At 38.4% G+C, this 16,501-nt stretch overlaps 1 protein-coding gene and 1 long non-coding RNA gene across 21 annotated transcripts in view; one reads left to right on the forward strand and one right to left on the reverse strand.

Annotated features, from left to right (window-relative positions):
* The window catches only part of LOC121139320, a 28,041-nt gene extending 21,621 nt beyond the window's left edge, over positions 1-6,420 (forward strand). Inside the window, exon 3 of the long non-coding RNA XR_005876253.1 lies at positions 1,452-6,420. This is a non-coding gene — a long non-coding RNA (uncharacterized LOC121139320). The remainder of the gene's footprint in view (positions 1-1,451) is intronic.
* The window catches only part of Gphn (gephyrin), a 364,069-nt gene continuing 348,213 nt past the window's right edge, over positions 646-16,501 (reverse strand). For all 20 annotated transcript variants that reach the window (XM_040742859.1, XM_040742856.1, XM_040742855.1 and 17 more), the window contains 5 exons: positions 13,422-13,495; positions 8,309-8,373; positions 5,289-5,392; positions 2,693-2,789; positions 646-1,639 (listed from right to left, as the gene is read on the reverse strand). In XM_040742859.1, the coding sequence (XP_040598793.1) occupies positions 1,506-1,639; positions 2,693-2,789; positions 5,289-5,392; positions 8,309-8,373; positions 13,422-13,495 (474 nt within the window). In that variant the 3' untranslated portion in view covers positions 646-1,505. The remainder of the gene's footprint in view (positions 1,640-2,692; positions 2,790-5,288; positions 5,393-8,308; positions 8,374-13,421; positions 13,496-16,501) is intronic.

Raw genomic sequence — 16,501 nt, forward strand, 5'->3', positions numbered from 1 at the left:
TGCCAGGGCTACACAGAGAAACCCTGTCTAGAAAAACCAAACCAAACAAAGAAAAGGTGAAGGGGAGTAATCCTAGAGCATGCTTCCAAAGGGCACCACACCTCCACATTTCTGTTTTCTTTCAAACATGATTTAAAAATTTCTAACATCAGCTGTGATGACACGCTCTCAATTCCGTCACTTGGTTGGCAGAGGCAGGTGAATCATGTTCCAGGACAACCAGGGCTACAGAGTGAGACCCAGCCACAGGAAACAAAACAAACACAAAAATTCCAGGCACTCATCTGAAGGTTTGATTCATAACTTATTTTTCCCTTCTCTTCAAAGAACTGTACAAATCCAAAGTAGGTATACAAAAGAAGAATATTCTACTAAGTAATAAAGCATCTTTCCTTTAGCTAGGCTTACTGTTTATCCAGCCATCACCAGTATAAACAGCAGATGGGAAGTTCTCTTACTTACTAACAGACCCCAATGCTACTTTTTAAACAGTACAGCAGGATACAATGTTGTATCAGCCCACAATTTAAGTCTCTCTACTGTGAGCCTTGGCAGACTATCTTAAGTATTCTTTTACCTAGGCAAAGTTCTGTCAGGATGGAGTGACTATCTTCTCTTTCTAAATAACAAGGCCAGCACACTACATTTTAAATAATGACCAAGGATTTTTTTTTATTCATTAAGTTTAGGTATCATTACAGAAAATGTTATGGTACAGAGTTGTTTAACATTATTTTGTTTTTGCTCTTGATTTTCACGTGAATGCTGGTAACACTAATATCTGTACAAGATCAGTCTTTGATTTTGTTTTTGTTCTGTACAATTTTAAATGTGTTGGTTAAAAAGGCTGTCAGCACTTAAGGAAGCATTTTCCCCCAGTTTGTTTGTTCAAATAAAAGGTATCCAGTTACTGCCTGCGAGTTCTGTGCCATGAGGCTGCTACAGTGAGACCTTCCCTGGGTGCTCGGCAGGGATGGTTCTCGCGGCAGGGCAGGGCCTCCGCGCAGTCACTCCTCTTTTGGCACTGTGCACATAAACACGAGATACATGATAAAGAACAAGCAAAAGCTCTCTGTAAAGCAGTTATGAAGCATACTAAGAAGGGAAATCCAAGTGTTGCCTACACTAGTATAAATAAGCAGACAGCCTTGATTAAGAGCGTAAGTAGTCGTATTTAAAGATGAGAAAAACACAAGTTCTGCAGGCACCTACCGCTGTCTACTAAAAGCTATCGCTATCAGACCTAGCATTGAACACACAAAGCAATTTGCAAGAAAGGAAAATTTTGCTTTGATATAATCAGAATAGAGTTGTCTGTTAAGATTTATTCTTAGGTGTTTTTTTTCTTTAAAAGGTATTTAAATTCATTTGAAATATAGTTCAAGATGTTGACTATACAGATCAACTTTTATCCAGATCAGAAAAACTAGCTGTGCCGTTGCATATTACAGGATACAGTCAATGATATGTGGACATGCATCAAAGCTTTCTCCTGTTGTTGACCATCATAGCCGTCCGATGACCATGACATCTACCACCTCGCCCTTATGGAGTTCCACGTACTGCTCTGTTTTTGGAGGTAGCATCAACAATCCATTGGCGCTGCGCATGCTCATCAGACGGCTGCTCATCTGATTACCTGGAAGGAAATACTGTCATTACTGCAGCACAAGCATCAGGAACTACATATGGAGAGGCCAGCAAATGGAGCACAGGACTCCAAGGACAGAGATGACCAGTCTTCCCAGCACCTTTTCAGGAAAAATGCACGTCCTAGATCCTTGACCTTCTCATCGAAACTTTAAAAACAAATATTAGATATTTTTTAAAGAATAAAATGGTGCTTTATAGCCATTCAAAATGCTACAAAAATTCTCACTTCAGGGTGGATTTATAGTTGTATAAAAATAAAGCCTTTTAGAAACTTAAGGATAACAGTAATGGCAGCTTCCATTAGGTGCTCTGTGGTCATTTTATGAACTCTTCTTATTTAACTCCTACAAGATGCAAAAGTCTGAGGTATGCTGCCTAGGGTCTTGCTAATTAGGCAGGAGGCCAACTTTCCTGCAGAACTCTGTGATGACAAAGGCTCATGAACTGAATCACTGTAAGTGGATGTTCGCAGTTGACACACAGTCTTTTTAAAACAGGTAACAGTTTTTGTGGAACTGCATCAAAATTTGGGCAAAATATGACTGGAAAAGTTGGAGACAAAGGTTTAGAGTTGAGAGCTCTCTACTTCAGAGCCAGACCTCTGAATTATCAACAAGGCTTTGTCCTTAAAGTTTACTAGTACCTAGGAGGTAGTAGGGTCCATAAAGATCGGACTGTAGATTTGGCTTTCTCCCCACATTTCAGGATAACACAGCTACTGTTATCTTCTTTTTTACTCACCAGGCATGTTCAGAGGGCTGCTTGAACTAATCAAAATATATAATTATATTTGTATATTTCAAATATTTATCTAGAAAATATGACTCAGTGAAATAAAGAAACATCAAGAATAACTTATTTCATCTAACCCCTCAAAAAGAGAAGTGTACAACAACTATCCATTTCATTATCACCAAGGAGAAGACACGATTGACATAGTAGCTACTGTGGTTTGTTCTTCAGAGTACACAGGCATCTCTGTGGTTTGTTTCTGAAGTGCCCAAGCACCTGTGTGGGTGTACAGGTATGAATGACTGACCTGTACTCTGGGCCCAGGGCAGTGGTTCTTGGTGATGCCAAGTCAGTATACACCGGTGGTATTCTGGGCGTGGGTCCAGTTTTACATCACACGACAACTACAGCATAAAGAGGCAAAGAAATTTAACTAGGTCACCTAATCAGTTCTTAGAACTACAGAGAATATAATGAGTCTGGATAGGTAATATCCTTGTCATTATACTATTATCTTGTTTTCAATGCATAAAGTCCAGGGGTTGACTGCTATTGTAAAGAAGAATGCTAGGAAGTCAGTGTTCACAATGGGGGGAAAAGACAAATGAAAAAGGTAAAGTCTATTATTATGGGTTGTAATGATCCTGGACCTATGAAATGAGAAACTGAAGCAATATCTCACTATTCAAAGGAAAAGAGGTGGATTTAATAAACAAATTCAAAAACTAACCATCCACCAGTATTCATTGTAGATTTAATATGTGCTAGGCATTATTCACCTACTCATTTATAAAACTATTTTCAGTGTATAAGAAATAGGCTTTTGATGTTGCTTATATATTCTTTGCTGGCAGCATAGCTTCCTATTGCTCCTAAATTGTTTTGTGCTTTCCTCTTAGTTTCTCTCTGTGTGTGTTCTCTAGTGCTAAATTGCAGGAACCACTTATATGGCTATTTTGCAGCCAATTTTAAAGAAGAGATGGCAGATGTCAAAATGAAATAAATGTAAGGATTCCTATGAGCTTTGCAGTGTTGGATAAGCCATGTGTCTCTTAAAACAATATGGATTTTTCCTACTTCCTCAGCTTAGCAAGTGTGAATGCAATAAATTCTCCATTACTGGGTTGGCTGTGTAAATCTGTAAGGACTTTGGCTTTTTGACCTGATCATAATTTGTTTTCATTCACACTGGCCTTTCTTCCTTCTTCTCCTTCCACCTCTCTGTTTCTTACTTTGTTAACAATTCTGTGATTACTGAAAGGAAGCTCCATTTTGGGGAGGGGTGATTTGACACACAGGACACTATGGCTGGCTAGGTGATTTTAAGTGGTATTTTAGGGAAACAAGATGCTTTTATCTTCTTTCATTCACAAATCTCCAGTAATAAAAGTACCAATGTTAAGACTGCTGATTCACTAGATTTCCAAAAAACGCTTTTATTTTACATATATGTGTCTGTGTGCACACGCAAGTGTCACAGCATTCGTGTTGGGGTCAGAGGACAACTTTCAGTAAGTCAGTTTTCTCCCACCAAGTGGGTCCCAGGGATTGAACTCAGGGTGTGAGGCGTGGCAGCATGCGCTTTTAACCTGCCAAGCTATCTTGCCAGTTGTCTTAGATTCTTTGTTTGTTTGTGTTCTTTTTTTGAGACAGGGTTTCTCTGTGTAACAGCCCTGGGTGTCCTGGAACTCACTCTATAGACCAGGCAGCCTTGAACTCAGAGATCTGCCTGCCTTTGACTCCTGAGTGCTGAGATTAAAGGTGTGTGCCAGCATTTTAGATGTTTTTACACTATGTATCCTGAATAATATTTTATCACTGTTTCCTCTTTTGTGTTTTATTTTTAAAAATAATTTATTTTTATTTCATGCATATTCATGTTGTCAGTGTGATGGTTTCAGATCCCCTAAAAGTAGAGGTGCAGGCAGTTAGAGCTGCCATGGGAATGCTGGGAATTGAATCTGTGTCCTCTGGAAAAACAGCCAGTTGCTCTTAACCATGGAACCGTCTCTCCAACCCCTCTTCTGTGTTTTATATTCTTTTGGTCCACTAAGCATAGGATTGTGTCATATATAAATTACTTTAAAGCTTTTGAAAAGTAATAGCTTGGTTCTATAGGTTATGATGTCAAGAAAGTCATTTGTTAGTAATACAGAAAATGTATAACTGGTTGAGTAATAAGTTAAATCTGTAGTGTGGGTAGAGAAAGGGACTCTTACTGTAGTGTATAGCCCTTGTCTGACTCATGCTGTTCTGAAAAGTACATTCGCTTCTCCTCCTGAAGTGCCAGTCTTTTAGTCCTTTGTCCCTTTTGAAATTTTTGAAGAGCAAGCACATACAAGCAAGCAGGTTAACATCTGTCCTCTATGAACTTCACTGGGGAAACCATCTCACCTCTTACTCCACACAGGTCTAGTGAGTGGTACAGACTGTTTTCTGTTTGCTGGTTTGTTCTTAGGACCCACTAGATGTTTGAAGACTTGCTCTCTGGATTCTTTAAGTACTTTTTAAGTTTAAAACATTTTATGTATTTTTATGTATATGGGTGCTTTGCCTGTGTATGCCCGTATGCCATGTATATACAATGTTTGAGAAGAAGGCCAAAAGAGGGCATCAGATCCCCTAGGACTGAAGTGAGAGATAGTTGTGAGCTGCATGTGGGTGCTGTGAATTCAATCTTGGTCTTTTGGTAAAGCAGCCAGTACTTCTGAGCCAACCTTATTTATGTCTGAGGGACATAAAAATGAATCTTCCCTTCTATTTTCTATTACAAAGGGGAGACTATTAATACATTTATGAGAAAACAAATATAAAATTATAGGTATGTATTTTGGGCAGTTAGTAATTGTTATTAGGCTTCCATTTTGGTTTCTGATCACTAGAAACCAAATAGGAAACATTACCCTGGCTTTGATGATGGTTGGCCGAGGATCCAAGATACCCTGCATCTTTCTCAGTGCAGGTACAACAAAGAGGTTGCAGGTGACCACAGCTGATACAGGATTCCCTGAAAGTCAACCAAATAGTTATTTATATTATACCACATAAAGATTTGTCAGACAATTATATCTGTCTATACAGCCAGGTGTGACAGGACGTGATAGAAGTGAATCACCATTTATCTACTTCTTCTGAATCACCCCAAACCCAACAGAATGACAGAACAGAGGGAGGGTTAACCACATCTACAGAGGGTAAGAACTGAACCTTCTGGTCTTCCATGAAAATACAAAGACATCTGATACTCAGCTTTTAGAAACCGTTTATGCTTTCCTGAGAGCCTTGCACTGAAAGCCATTGCTAACCTCCAAGTGCATGTGTGTGCACATGTGTGGCTGTGGGTGAAGAGGCAGACACTGAACTGCCTTCATGAGAAGCAACATACTCTTAATAAGTCAAAATACAGACGTGGAACTTTATCTATAACCATCTTTATTCAGACACAACCAAATAACCAAATGACTCAAGCTGTAAAAACTTTAAGATGAATAAGATGGCGTCAACTGCAACTTGAAGTCCCACAAGAAAGCTCAGTGCTCAGTGTACTGAGCTCAGGAACAGGGCCTTGTTGACTAATGCTCAGTGAGGACTCAGGATTGGGTCCTAATGGAGTAGAACTGCCATCCCTGTAGAAAGCAGAAGAGGCAGCAGAAGTATGCATGTCAGAGGCAAGGCCATGGGACTCACAGGCAGCAGATGACTACAGAGAAGGCATCAGAGAGGAGCATTGCTGCCACCTTGAGTTTTGGATTTCTGGGACTTACAATTGTGAGGAAACTGTGTGCATTAACATTTGATGTATATTTGCTTATAATCATATTTTATTCATGGATTGCTCCTTTATTCACATGTGATGTTTCCTTTATTATTTTGTCTGATTTGGCTTGAAGTCTACTTTGTCTCATAAGGCTATAGGTTCTCTTGCTTGCTTTTGACTTCAGTTTGCTTGGTGTATTATTCTGTATTCTGTAATCTTTAGTCTTTTCCATTAAAGTATGATTCTTAAACAGACAGACAATAAACAATTGAATCTTACATTAAAAAAATCTTTTGTCTTTTTTTTTTTTTTTTGGTTTTTCGAGACAGGGTTTCTCTGTATTGTTTTGGAGGCTGTCCTGGAACACCCACTGTAGACCAGGCTAGCCTTGAACTCACAGAGATCCACTTGTCTTTGCCTTTTGCAAAGGGATTAAAGGCACGTACCACCTCTGCCTGGCTCAAAGGTTTAATTTTTAATTTAATTTTGTGTGTGTGTGTGTGTGTGTGTGTGTGTGTGTGTGTGTGTGTGCCCCACAGCACAACTTGTGGGAGTTGGTTCTCTCTCTCCACCATGTGTATCCAAGGAATTAAACTCGGGTACCTTAATGGATTGAGCTATTTGTCAGTCCCAATTTCCATGATTTTATAGTGAACATGTAATTTTAAAAAGTTAAAAATTGTTGTATGTGAAATTATTACACTGGCTATAAGATAGGTGAAAAATTTTAAGTACATGGTCTTCCAGAAAGCAATCCTTGGAAAAGGAACACCTTTGCTATATGTAGGATCTGGACATGTGAGCTGGTGCTGCCCTCCTCTGGTTCAATCAGGCTCAGTGGAGAGTGTTTCAAATAAAAACAGTGATTTGAAGAGGGCTTTTAATTTTGTAGTTTCTGTGGAACATTGATATATCATCAGAAATGGGCTCTCACAATAATGATCTTTGTTTTAGTATCACTGATAGTCTATCTAATCTGTATGTTAAATCACACCTATGGAAAAAGCTGTCTCTTTAGTAGACAAAAATGAAGCTAGGAAGAGTACCTCATTTTTCATAGAACAGTTTTCAGAGTATCTGAGGGAACATTAAGGATCCTAGATTTAGTCATATGCCATAGATATTTGAGGATGCTTTACTTACAGTACATCTTAATATTTTCTGTATGACACAAGTTTATTTTTATGCTTATGGACAGAGTTTAAATGTTAAAATTCTTCTGTCTGCTTCTTTTAAAAATAATTCTATTTTGAGATTCACTGATATAAAAAGCAAATAAATCTGTGAATCCCATGAGATTTGTGAGTCTGAAATAATTTTTACTTTTCTGAAGAATTGCTGTTAACAAAATGGGGACTTGGGAAGGATTCTATTTTTTAAGACTAGCACTTTATAGCCAGGGCTGACCTTGAACCTGCGGCGATTCTCCTGTCTCAGCCCCACCAGAATTAGAATTGCAGATATAAAAGGATAGTTTTTAAAAATTAACAAGTAGGTACATAAAATACTAAACTTCTTTAAAATTTATTAAGATTCACAAAGACTTAAGATGTATGGCTGCAAGTAATAAACGGAATTGACGAATTCTTAGAAACTGGACTACCTTGGGTTTTCTACAGCTTAGCACTCAGGTTTTGGCTTGAAGAGAGTTAGGCGGTAACGTGATGTAAGACAGGTGACATGTGAATGCTGGCTGAGGTATACCAGGATCAGCAACTCTGCCTCCCTTCCCCAGACCAGAAGCACAGCTGTGCTTGTTTGCATCTGGACAAGGTCTTGTTATGTAGCCCAGGCTGGCCTATTTTCATGATCTTCCTGCCTCAGTCACCTGAGTGCTGGAATTACAGATGTGTATTGCCATACCTGGCTATATGTGACTAGTAGTTTCATGTTGGACAGTACTTCTAGTTGTGAGGTCTAATTAGACTGCCCACTTATAATTGGCTATCATCTTAGGCTAAGGACTGTGTCCTGGAAGAATATTCTGGTTTGACTAGATATCAGTCTTGTTTTATAGATGAAAAACTAGCCTCAGGGAAGGTCAATTAGTAAGGCTATTCAGATTATAAATTAAGTCATGTAGATTAGAGACTGACAATCTGAGAAGCCTAAATTTTTTTGGTCACTTTTCTAGAAAAAAGAGGAAACAATTTTAATGATTCTTACCTGGTAGTGCAAAAATAATTTTTCTTACACCATCAATATCCAAAGTTGCAAATGTTGTTGGTAAGCTGGAAACAAAAAAAGAGTGTACTTGTTTGTGATTGCTATGCAACCAAAGGTAAATCTAGTGCTCTAATTTTCTTGTTGAGTGATTCACTTACCACATAGAACTCTTTTCTTGGCTTGCCTCTAAACTTTCCTACTCTGAAATCAATTGCTTTAGTACCATCTATTTTCAAGTATCCAAATTTTCTGTACCTTACATTTTTTTCTTCTTCTCAGTGCCACAGGAACATATCTCACATTCTGATGTTTTCAAATGTTCACATCCCTGTACTTAATGATTGTTTCCAGTGTTTTCGTTGGAGATTTAAAAGTCTTTTCAGAAGACTGACTGATGAAGTATTTCTAAGTATCTTTGTTCAAGATGAGTATCTCTGACCTGAATTAGTTTTTTTTTTTTCCCCCTGAGACAGGGTGTCTCTATATTGTTTTGGAGGCTGTCCTGGAACTCGCTCTGGCCTTGAACTCACAGAGATCTGCCTGCCTCTGCTGGGATTAAAGGCGTGTGCCACCAACGCCCGGCTCCAGCCAGTGTTTTTAACAACAGAGACATCTCTACAGCCCCTCTTATCTTTTAAAAATTGACACTCAGCAATAGACATTAAAAAAACCTCCCACTTATTAAAGATGCTTTTGAACTATAAATAAACAAAATTCTATGGATAGAACAAAGCTAAAGCAACCTTTCTCAAGATTCTGACATCAACTTTCATGGAAAATTCGAGAGGGGTACATGGTATGAAGTAGGCAGTTGAGAATAGTGACTTCCCTTCCCCCATTGTCACATAAAATTTTGGCCATGGAGATTATATATTAATTAAACCTGAGTGATTCATACTTCTCAGGGAACATTAAAACCTCCTAAGAGTAAATAATTATGTTTTTTTTTACTGCCAATTTTATAGGTTGATCTTTATTTTTTTTTTAACTTATTTACTGTGGGAGTGTGTGTGCCACAACTCATCTATGGAGGTCAGAGGACCACTTATGGGAGTGTATTCTCTCCTTCACCCACATGGGTCATGGGGATCAAATTTAGGCCATCGGGATCAAATTTTGGTCATCAGACTTGGGAGCAAGTGCCTTTATCTGATGATTCATCTCACTAATTTCTTGGTTGATCTTTAAAAACAGATCATTCAGCCAGGTACTGGTGGTGTACGCCTTTAAGCCCAGCACTCAGAAGGCAGAGACAGGTGGAACTCTGAGTTTGAGGCCAGCCTGGTCTACAGAGCGAGTTCCAGGACACCCAGTCTGTTACACAGAGAAACCCTATCTCAAAACACCAAAACAAGAAACCAACAAAACAAAACAACAACGAAAAAACAAACCAAGCAAACAAAAATACCAAAACAAACAAAAAACCCAAACAAACAAACAAATAAAAACAACAAAACAAAAATTCCAGCTCATTTACTCATTATTGTTTACTATGATTAGTCACAGTAGCATTCTGGATGACTTATAGTTAATCTGTTATAATACAGTGATGCTAGATTTGGTTCATAAGGACACTGGGTTGTTTTATGAAGTATAATTTCAAGTTGCGATGTTCTCGTGCTTCTTTCTTCTGTTCTTCCAAAGCTGTAGAGTTCTATCATCAATAATGACAGTATCATTTATTATTATTTAAGGGTAACATTTATGTAACACACTCATTATTTCATTTACGTTTTATAGCAATAGACGACATTTGTCATAGTATCTGGTAGATAAGAAAACTGAAACTAAGAGATATTAAAAATTTGGCTTAATCTTACTTAGCTACTAGGATTTTGTAAAAATAAAGATTTTTGAGCCAAGGTCATTTTAACTTAAAGCTTAATGCTGAAAAAAAGTCAGCATGGGATAATCTATAATAGAGTTAGTACTTGGACTTTGGGACCTCTTTTTTTTTTTTTCTCTCTCTTACTTTTTTTTTTCCTTTCTCTTACTTCCTAATTCTTTGCTATACACTAGAACAAGATTAGGTTGGCAACTCAGCAATGATTATTACTGTTTGACAATAAGATTTCAGAAGCATTCTTGAGAACAACTACACTTGCTATAGACGACCCAGGGCAGATCTGAATAATGATGGGCTAAGTATTTTTTTCCTTTGAACTGCTTGGTGTTTTAATATTAAGTGGTGTGTGTGTGCGTGTGTGTGTGTGTGTGTGTGTGCGCGCGCGCGCGCGCGCGCGTGTGGAGGCCAGAGGTTGGCAGTAAGTGCCTTCTATGCTCTCCATCTAGATTTTGAGGAAGGCTCTCACTAATCTGTAGCTCATTAATTGGCATCCTTCTGTCTCTACTTCCTGCCAATGTTTGATGTGCTGCTGGGATCTCAGCTCAGGTCCCCATGCCCTGTGGCAAGCACTTTACTGACTAAGCCTGCTCCTCAGTTGCCTAAGTATCTTTTTCTTTTCCTTTTGGTTTTACAAGACAGGGTTTCTTTGTATTGTTTTGGAGGCTGTCAGTCCAGCCCGGCCTCGAACTCACAGAGATCCGCCTGCCTCTGCCTCCCGAGTGCTGGGATTAAAGGCATGCATCACCATCGCCCGGCCTAAGTATCTTTTTCTATAAAATAAAAGACATAATTGTATTTGGAAAGTGCTCTATGTGGAAAGGGCAAAGGTAACTTATTTGATTTTGTGTTTCTTTTTGTTCCATCAAGAAGTAGAACAAATTACCTATAAGTTCTTTTTACATTTAGGTAAGTTTAAGATTTTGGCCAGTTAAAGGATGATCACCAAAATTTCTAAAAAATTCTGTTGTAGCAAAGTAGCTCATGGATAATGGTATTTAAAGCCAATATCAAGTATAAGGGCCCTTTAAATTTTCCTTTACACCCTAACAGGTAATTTCTCCACAGTACTTACTTAAAACAAGATTGTATTTACAACAGAACTCTTAGGCATTAGCATAACAAGGATCTTGTTGCTGGAAGTGTATTAGCTCTGAAAAGCAATTTTCTTGGAATCCAACACATACTGAAAATTATGAATCAGAATTAACAGGATTTATATATTGACTGAGGTCCCAAAGTGAAAAGGCTTTAGGGGAGAAGAAGAAACACGAGGAACTGAAGCACTCCTAAAGTTGAGGGTTGTAAATACTGAACTAAAGAGTAGCCAGGCGTTGCTGGCACACGCCTTTAATCCCAGCATTTGCGAGGCAGAGGCAGGCGGATCTCTGTGAGTTCGAGGCCAGCCTGGTCTACAAAGTGAGTTCCAGGACAGTCTCCAAAGCTACAGAGAAACCCTGTCTCGAAAAAACCAAAAAAAAAAAAAAAAAAAAAAAAAAAGAGTAAATCACCACCACAAGCTGTGTTTAACACCACAGATAGCACACAAACATATGTCTGTGCACCATGCCCATGCCATGTGTCTACAGAAGCCAGAAGAAGGTTCTTGGGTCTCATAGAGCAAGAAGTAGATGGTTGTGAGCTACCATGCAGATGTTGGGAACCTGCAAGAACAGTATGTGCCCTTCCTTAATGGCTGAACCATTCTAGTCCCTTTAGGGCTTAATCTTGGCTTTGTACTAAATGAGGTTAAATTATGAAGGCAAAGCCTAATCATTGTCTTAGAACTGAAACCAATACTGAAAAAAACCTTGGGGATGTCAGGAGAGCAGGCTGATATTTGGGGACCTGGGTTCAAAAATGTGCTTTATTTCCCACAGCTTACAACAATGTTAAGCCCTCATGCCACTCTTTCTCACAGTTCATATGGGCCCCTATCAGAATATAATCTTGAGCTAAAAAATTGTTTCTGTTCTCTGTGACATCCTGGACATGTGCCATAACACCCTTCCATACACTGAGTTATGAACAGGTACTCAGACGTACTGAGTACAAAGGACCTAAGAGGGCAGCTTTCTTACTTGAAGACCAGATGTGTTTTATTAACATTATTATTGGACATTCTTTGAGGATTTACAGTCTAGGGCCTTCTCCCACCAGTCCCTTCTTGAGGGTTATTAGCATTGAAGAAATATGGAAACCTTCCTGTATAGTTATTTTACTTTCTTCTTGGAAAGAATGGGAGTTACTGTTAAACACCATTATGAAGTATTTATGTGAAGCAATTGATTCTGGACCTAGGTCTCTACAGGTAGTAGATAGAGAAACATGTTTAGTAACAATCCAAGGAAGAATAGTTCTATCTACTAGACCAGGAAAAGTAATCTACTTTCTCCAACAAGTCAATGGCAGAAATCAAAACCAAAACCAAAACTCACCAAAATCACCACCCCACACCCCAAATCTAATAGCAAAAGTTTAGAGATTTAATCAGGAAGTGCAAAATGAGTGGACTTTACTTGAATCCTAAATTAGAACATTTATTAAAAAGCATTCTTTCAAGGCTGTAGAGATGGCTCAGTGGTTAAGAGCACTGGCTGCTCTTCCAGAGGTCCTGAGTTCAATTCCCAGCCACTACATGGTGACTCATAACCATTGCTAAAAAGCATTCTTTCTCTTGACATTTGAAAGACTTTGGCATTGGTTAGGCTTTTAGGTAATATGAAAAATTATTTTTGTGAGATAAAACAATATCATTGTATTTATATAGGTCAATGTTCTTATGATTTAAGAAAATTAAATTTAAAGCTAGAATTAGCTTTAAAACAATCTGGTTCCACCCTCTCAAAAGAGGTTGGGGAATTGACAAAGCAGATAGATATAAATACATGATGGTAGTTACTGACTTCAGTAATGGACATTTGTTTGGGTGCATTGTTTTTCTACTTCCATGTACATTTGAGAAATTTCATGCTAAACTGTTTTTACAAAGAATGAAGGTGTAGGGAGAGAGAGAGAAAAGTACTAGACATGGTAATTAAAAAGGAAACAAATTTAGAAAATTGCTTTGCTTTGTTTATACCAAACTCATTGATTAACAATATGAAATCTTATTTCAAACTGGAACTACACATATAAGGGTTCTAGTACTAGAATAGTCTTTATTAAAATGAATACCCATAATAAAAAGTGTAAAAGCAAAACATTTAAAACTTGACTAGTTAAAGCAACCCAAATAACCTAATATATTAGATAAAATTATTTTCATACCCTGGCTTCATAAAAACCCTGCCAAAATGGATCTGAGCATGAAGATCAATGTCCAGCACCTGCTTGAGATAGTCCTGCAAATATTAAAAACAGTCACTTTATTGTCAAGCATTTTAGTATCAGACAACACATTAATGAAAATAAAATTGATTTATAATAGAAAAGAACATCTATGCTATTTTAATGAGGTTGATATGCTTAACTCAACTAATCATTCCTCATTCATTCATTACTCATTTGGGTGCTCTGTGTAGGTAGAGTTATCAGTCGAGGCTCAAGGGGATATAACCCAAATAACGGAGACATTTTCCCTGCTTCGTTAGAAGGTACACTGTAAAGCCAGAGGTGGTGCCATAATAATACCTGCAATCCTAGCACTTGAGAGGAGGAGGAAGGAGAATCAGAAGTTCAAGGCCAGCCTGGGCTAGATAGCAACACTGTCTTAAAAACACGCACGCACACAAAATTATAATCTAGTAGAAGAAGCAAGATACTAACTAGAATAACATAGTAATGTTTTTACTTGATGGGATTTTGACTCTGAGATAAAATTTTATGATCAACAAAGACCATTAATAAAGAAGTTTTAAGAAGTTATGTTTGGTGTGGCAAGATATGCCCATGGTTACAGCAGTGGTACAAATGTTATGTGGTAACCAATTGTTTTCTGATTAGATTTAAGCTATGTCTCACTGGAGGAAACATATTCTTGGTACTATAAATCTGGCTAACAACCCATGGTTTGGGAAGCTTACAGGCCCCAGGGTGAACCTACTATTATATCTTTCTGTTAAATGAAATAGTATGAAACTGTCCTCTAACTTTGTATTACCCATATTTTGGTGCAACTATCAGGCCTCATTAGAGGAGTTTGTGCAGTGAACAGTGGTTAATACACACTCAAAACTGGTCAGTGTGCAGAGGAGTGTCAATAGAGTGCACAGCAACAGATGGACCATCAGTGTCAACCCACTTCCTAAGGCTCAGGGACCACTGAAGAAGTGGGGATAGAAAGATTGTGTAAGAGCCAGACGTCTGGAAGGACAGAGTGATACAGTGCCTTCTGCACATGACAGGACGGATGTACTCCTGAATTCACAGGTGTGGTGGTAGCCTGCAGAAGATCTGAACTCTTAAGATCAAGTTAATCAACGGTCAATCACAGAGTGGGGGTGGATTTATGAGCTCACCTGTAACTGAGAAACTAAAGACAACTGATGGATTCTGGGGGAAGTCGAGTCAGCTCCTGGTAGGTCGACTACACTCCCCGAAGGAGTAAGATCCTTGAGACATGTCAGACCAACTCACACTCTTTCTGTCTTCCTTCCATTCTTTTTTTTTTTTTAAAGGGGGGATGTGTGTCTCCAGATAGGGTTTCTGTGTGTAGCCCTGGATGTCATGAAACTTGCTCTGTAGACCAGGCTGGCCTCAAACTCGAAGAGATCAGCCTACTCTGCCTCCTGAGTGCTGGGATTAAAGGCGTGCATCACCACCACCCAGTTCCAACTCACTTTCTAATACTTCAGCATATTCTTGTTTTTTGGGACAAAGCCTTGAGTTTTATTAATAAACATCATATCTAAGAGTCCGGAATCTTCTAGCACTCTTTAACAGTCCTTTGTCTCCTCAGTCAGTCTTCACACCTACATGGTAAACACTGACTGACTAGGCATCTCATTCCCTTACCTTAATTTTCAAAGGGATACTTTCTTGGATTTAAGTTCTCTACTGACAGTACACTTTTTTGAACTTTGGAATCGCTATGCTATGTTTTTGTTTTCTGGGTTCTATCATTTAGGTTTAAACAATTTGTTAGTTTTATTTTTACTTTTGAGGTAAAGCACTCTGGTGACTGTGCTCATTGCTACTGGCTTTCAGTAGTTTTGCAAGGGTCACCCAGGTGTGATTTCTTTGTCGGGCTGGGGAGATGGTTCAGACAGTGAACTGGCACCTATATGAGCTTGAGGAACTGAGTTTGTATTCCCAGAACCCACCTAGGAAGCCAGGCTTAGTGGTACATGCTTCTAATTCTAGCTCTGGGGAGGCAGAGACAGGTAGATCCTTGGAGCTGCTGGCCAGCCAACCTAGTTAAACTGGTAAGCTCCAGGTTCAGTGAGATACCTTACCTAAAAACAAACAAACAAGAAAGATAGAGTACAAGTGTGCACACAGTCAAACACATACACACCTCTGCATTATTTCTAAAATACAATTCATGCTCACTTTCTCTTAACTTTATTTATAAATGCTAAGACTCTTTACCATATTTATTTCACTCTGTTACATATCTTCTATTGTTTTCTTAAACGCTTTTATGGATTTCAATTTCTAAAGTATCATTTTTGTTATTTTTTTTCTTAAATATGTAACAGCTTTTTAAAGATTCATGTGAGACAATATAAATATCAGTATCACTTCTATGGCTCATTTATAAAAATTTCTTCTCTCAACTTCAAGACATTTTGCCAGAAATCTCTGGATAATGATATATTCCTCCAGAAAAGATTTGTTTTCTTTTAGCTGAAATAGTTTTATACTGGGTTTCGGTTTCTCTAAAGGCCGATTCTTTGTCCTTGTTTTTAGAGCATTGCCTTCAAGGCTTTAAAATAAAATCTGAGATATTTTCCAGATATTTTCTTCTAGGGAAAGCCCTTCCTTCCTTCCTTCCTTCCTTCCTTCCTTCCTTCCTTCCTTCCTTCCTTCCTTCCTTCCTTCCTCCTTCCTTCCTTCCTTTCTTCTTTCCTCCTTTCCTTCTTTCTTTTTTTAGATAGGGTCTCACCATGTAACCCTGGCTATTATGGAACTTGCTTTACAAATCAGGCTCACCCGAAATTCGGATACGCCTCCTCTGCAACCCAAGTGCTGGGTTAAAGCTGTGCACCACCATGCCCAACTAGACCTTGACTTCTTAAGAATTATGAAAGATTTGCTTGCTTCATTAGCTTCTCAGTTACTCTTTTATGCTTGGCTTCTGGGTCTTTGGTCTTTTGTGTCATACCTCCTGCTCCAACACCTTGGGTGATTTGTGATTTTTTTTTTGAGACAAGGTCCTCTTTCTCTTTGTTATCTATTTATGCAGC

Source organism: Mesocricetus auratus, unplaced genomic scaffold (assembly GCF_017639785.1).
Source record: "Mesocricetus auratus isolate SY011 unplaced genomic scaffold, BCM_Maur_2.0 Super-Scaffold_15014, whole genome shotgun sequence".
NCBI lineage: Eukaryota > Metazoa > Chordata > Mammalia > Rodentia > Cricetidae > Mesocricetus > Mesocricetus auratus.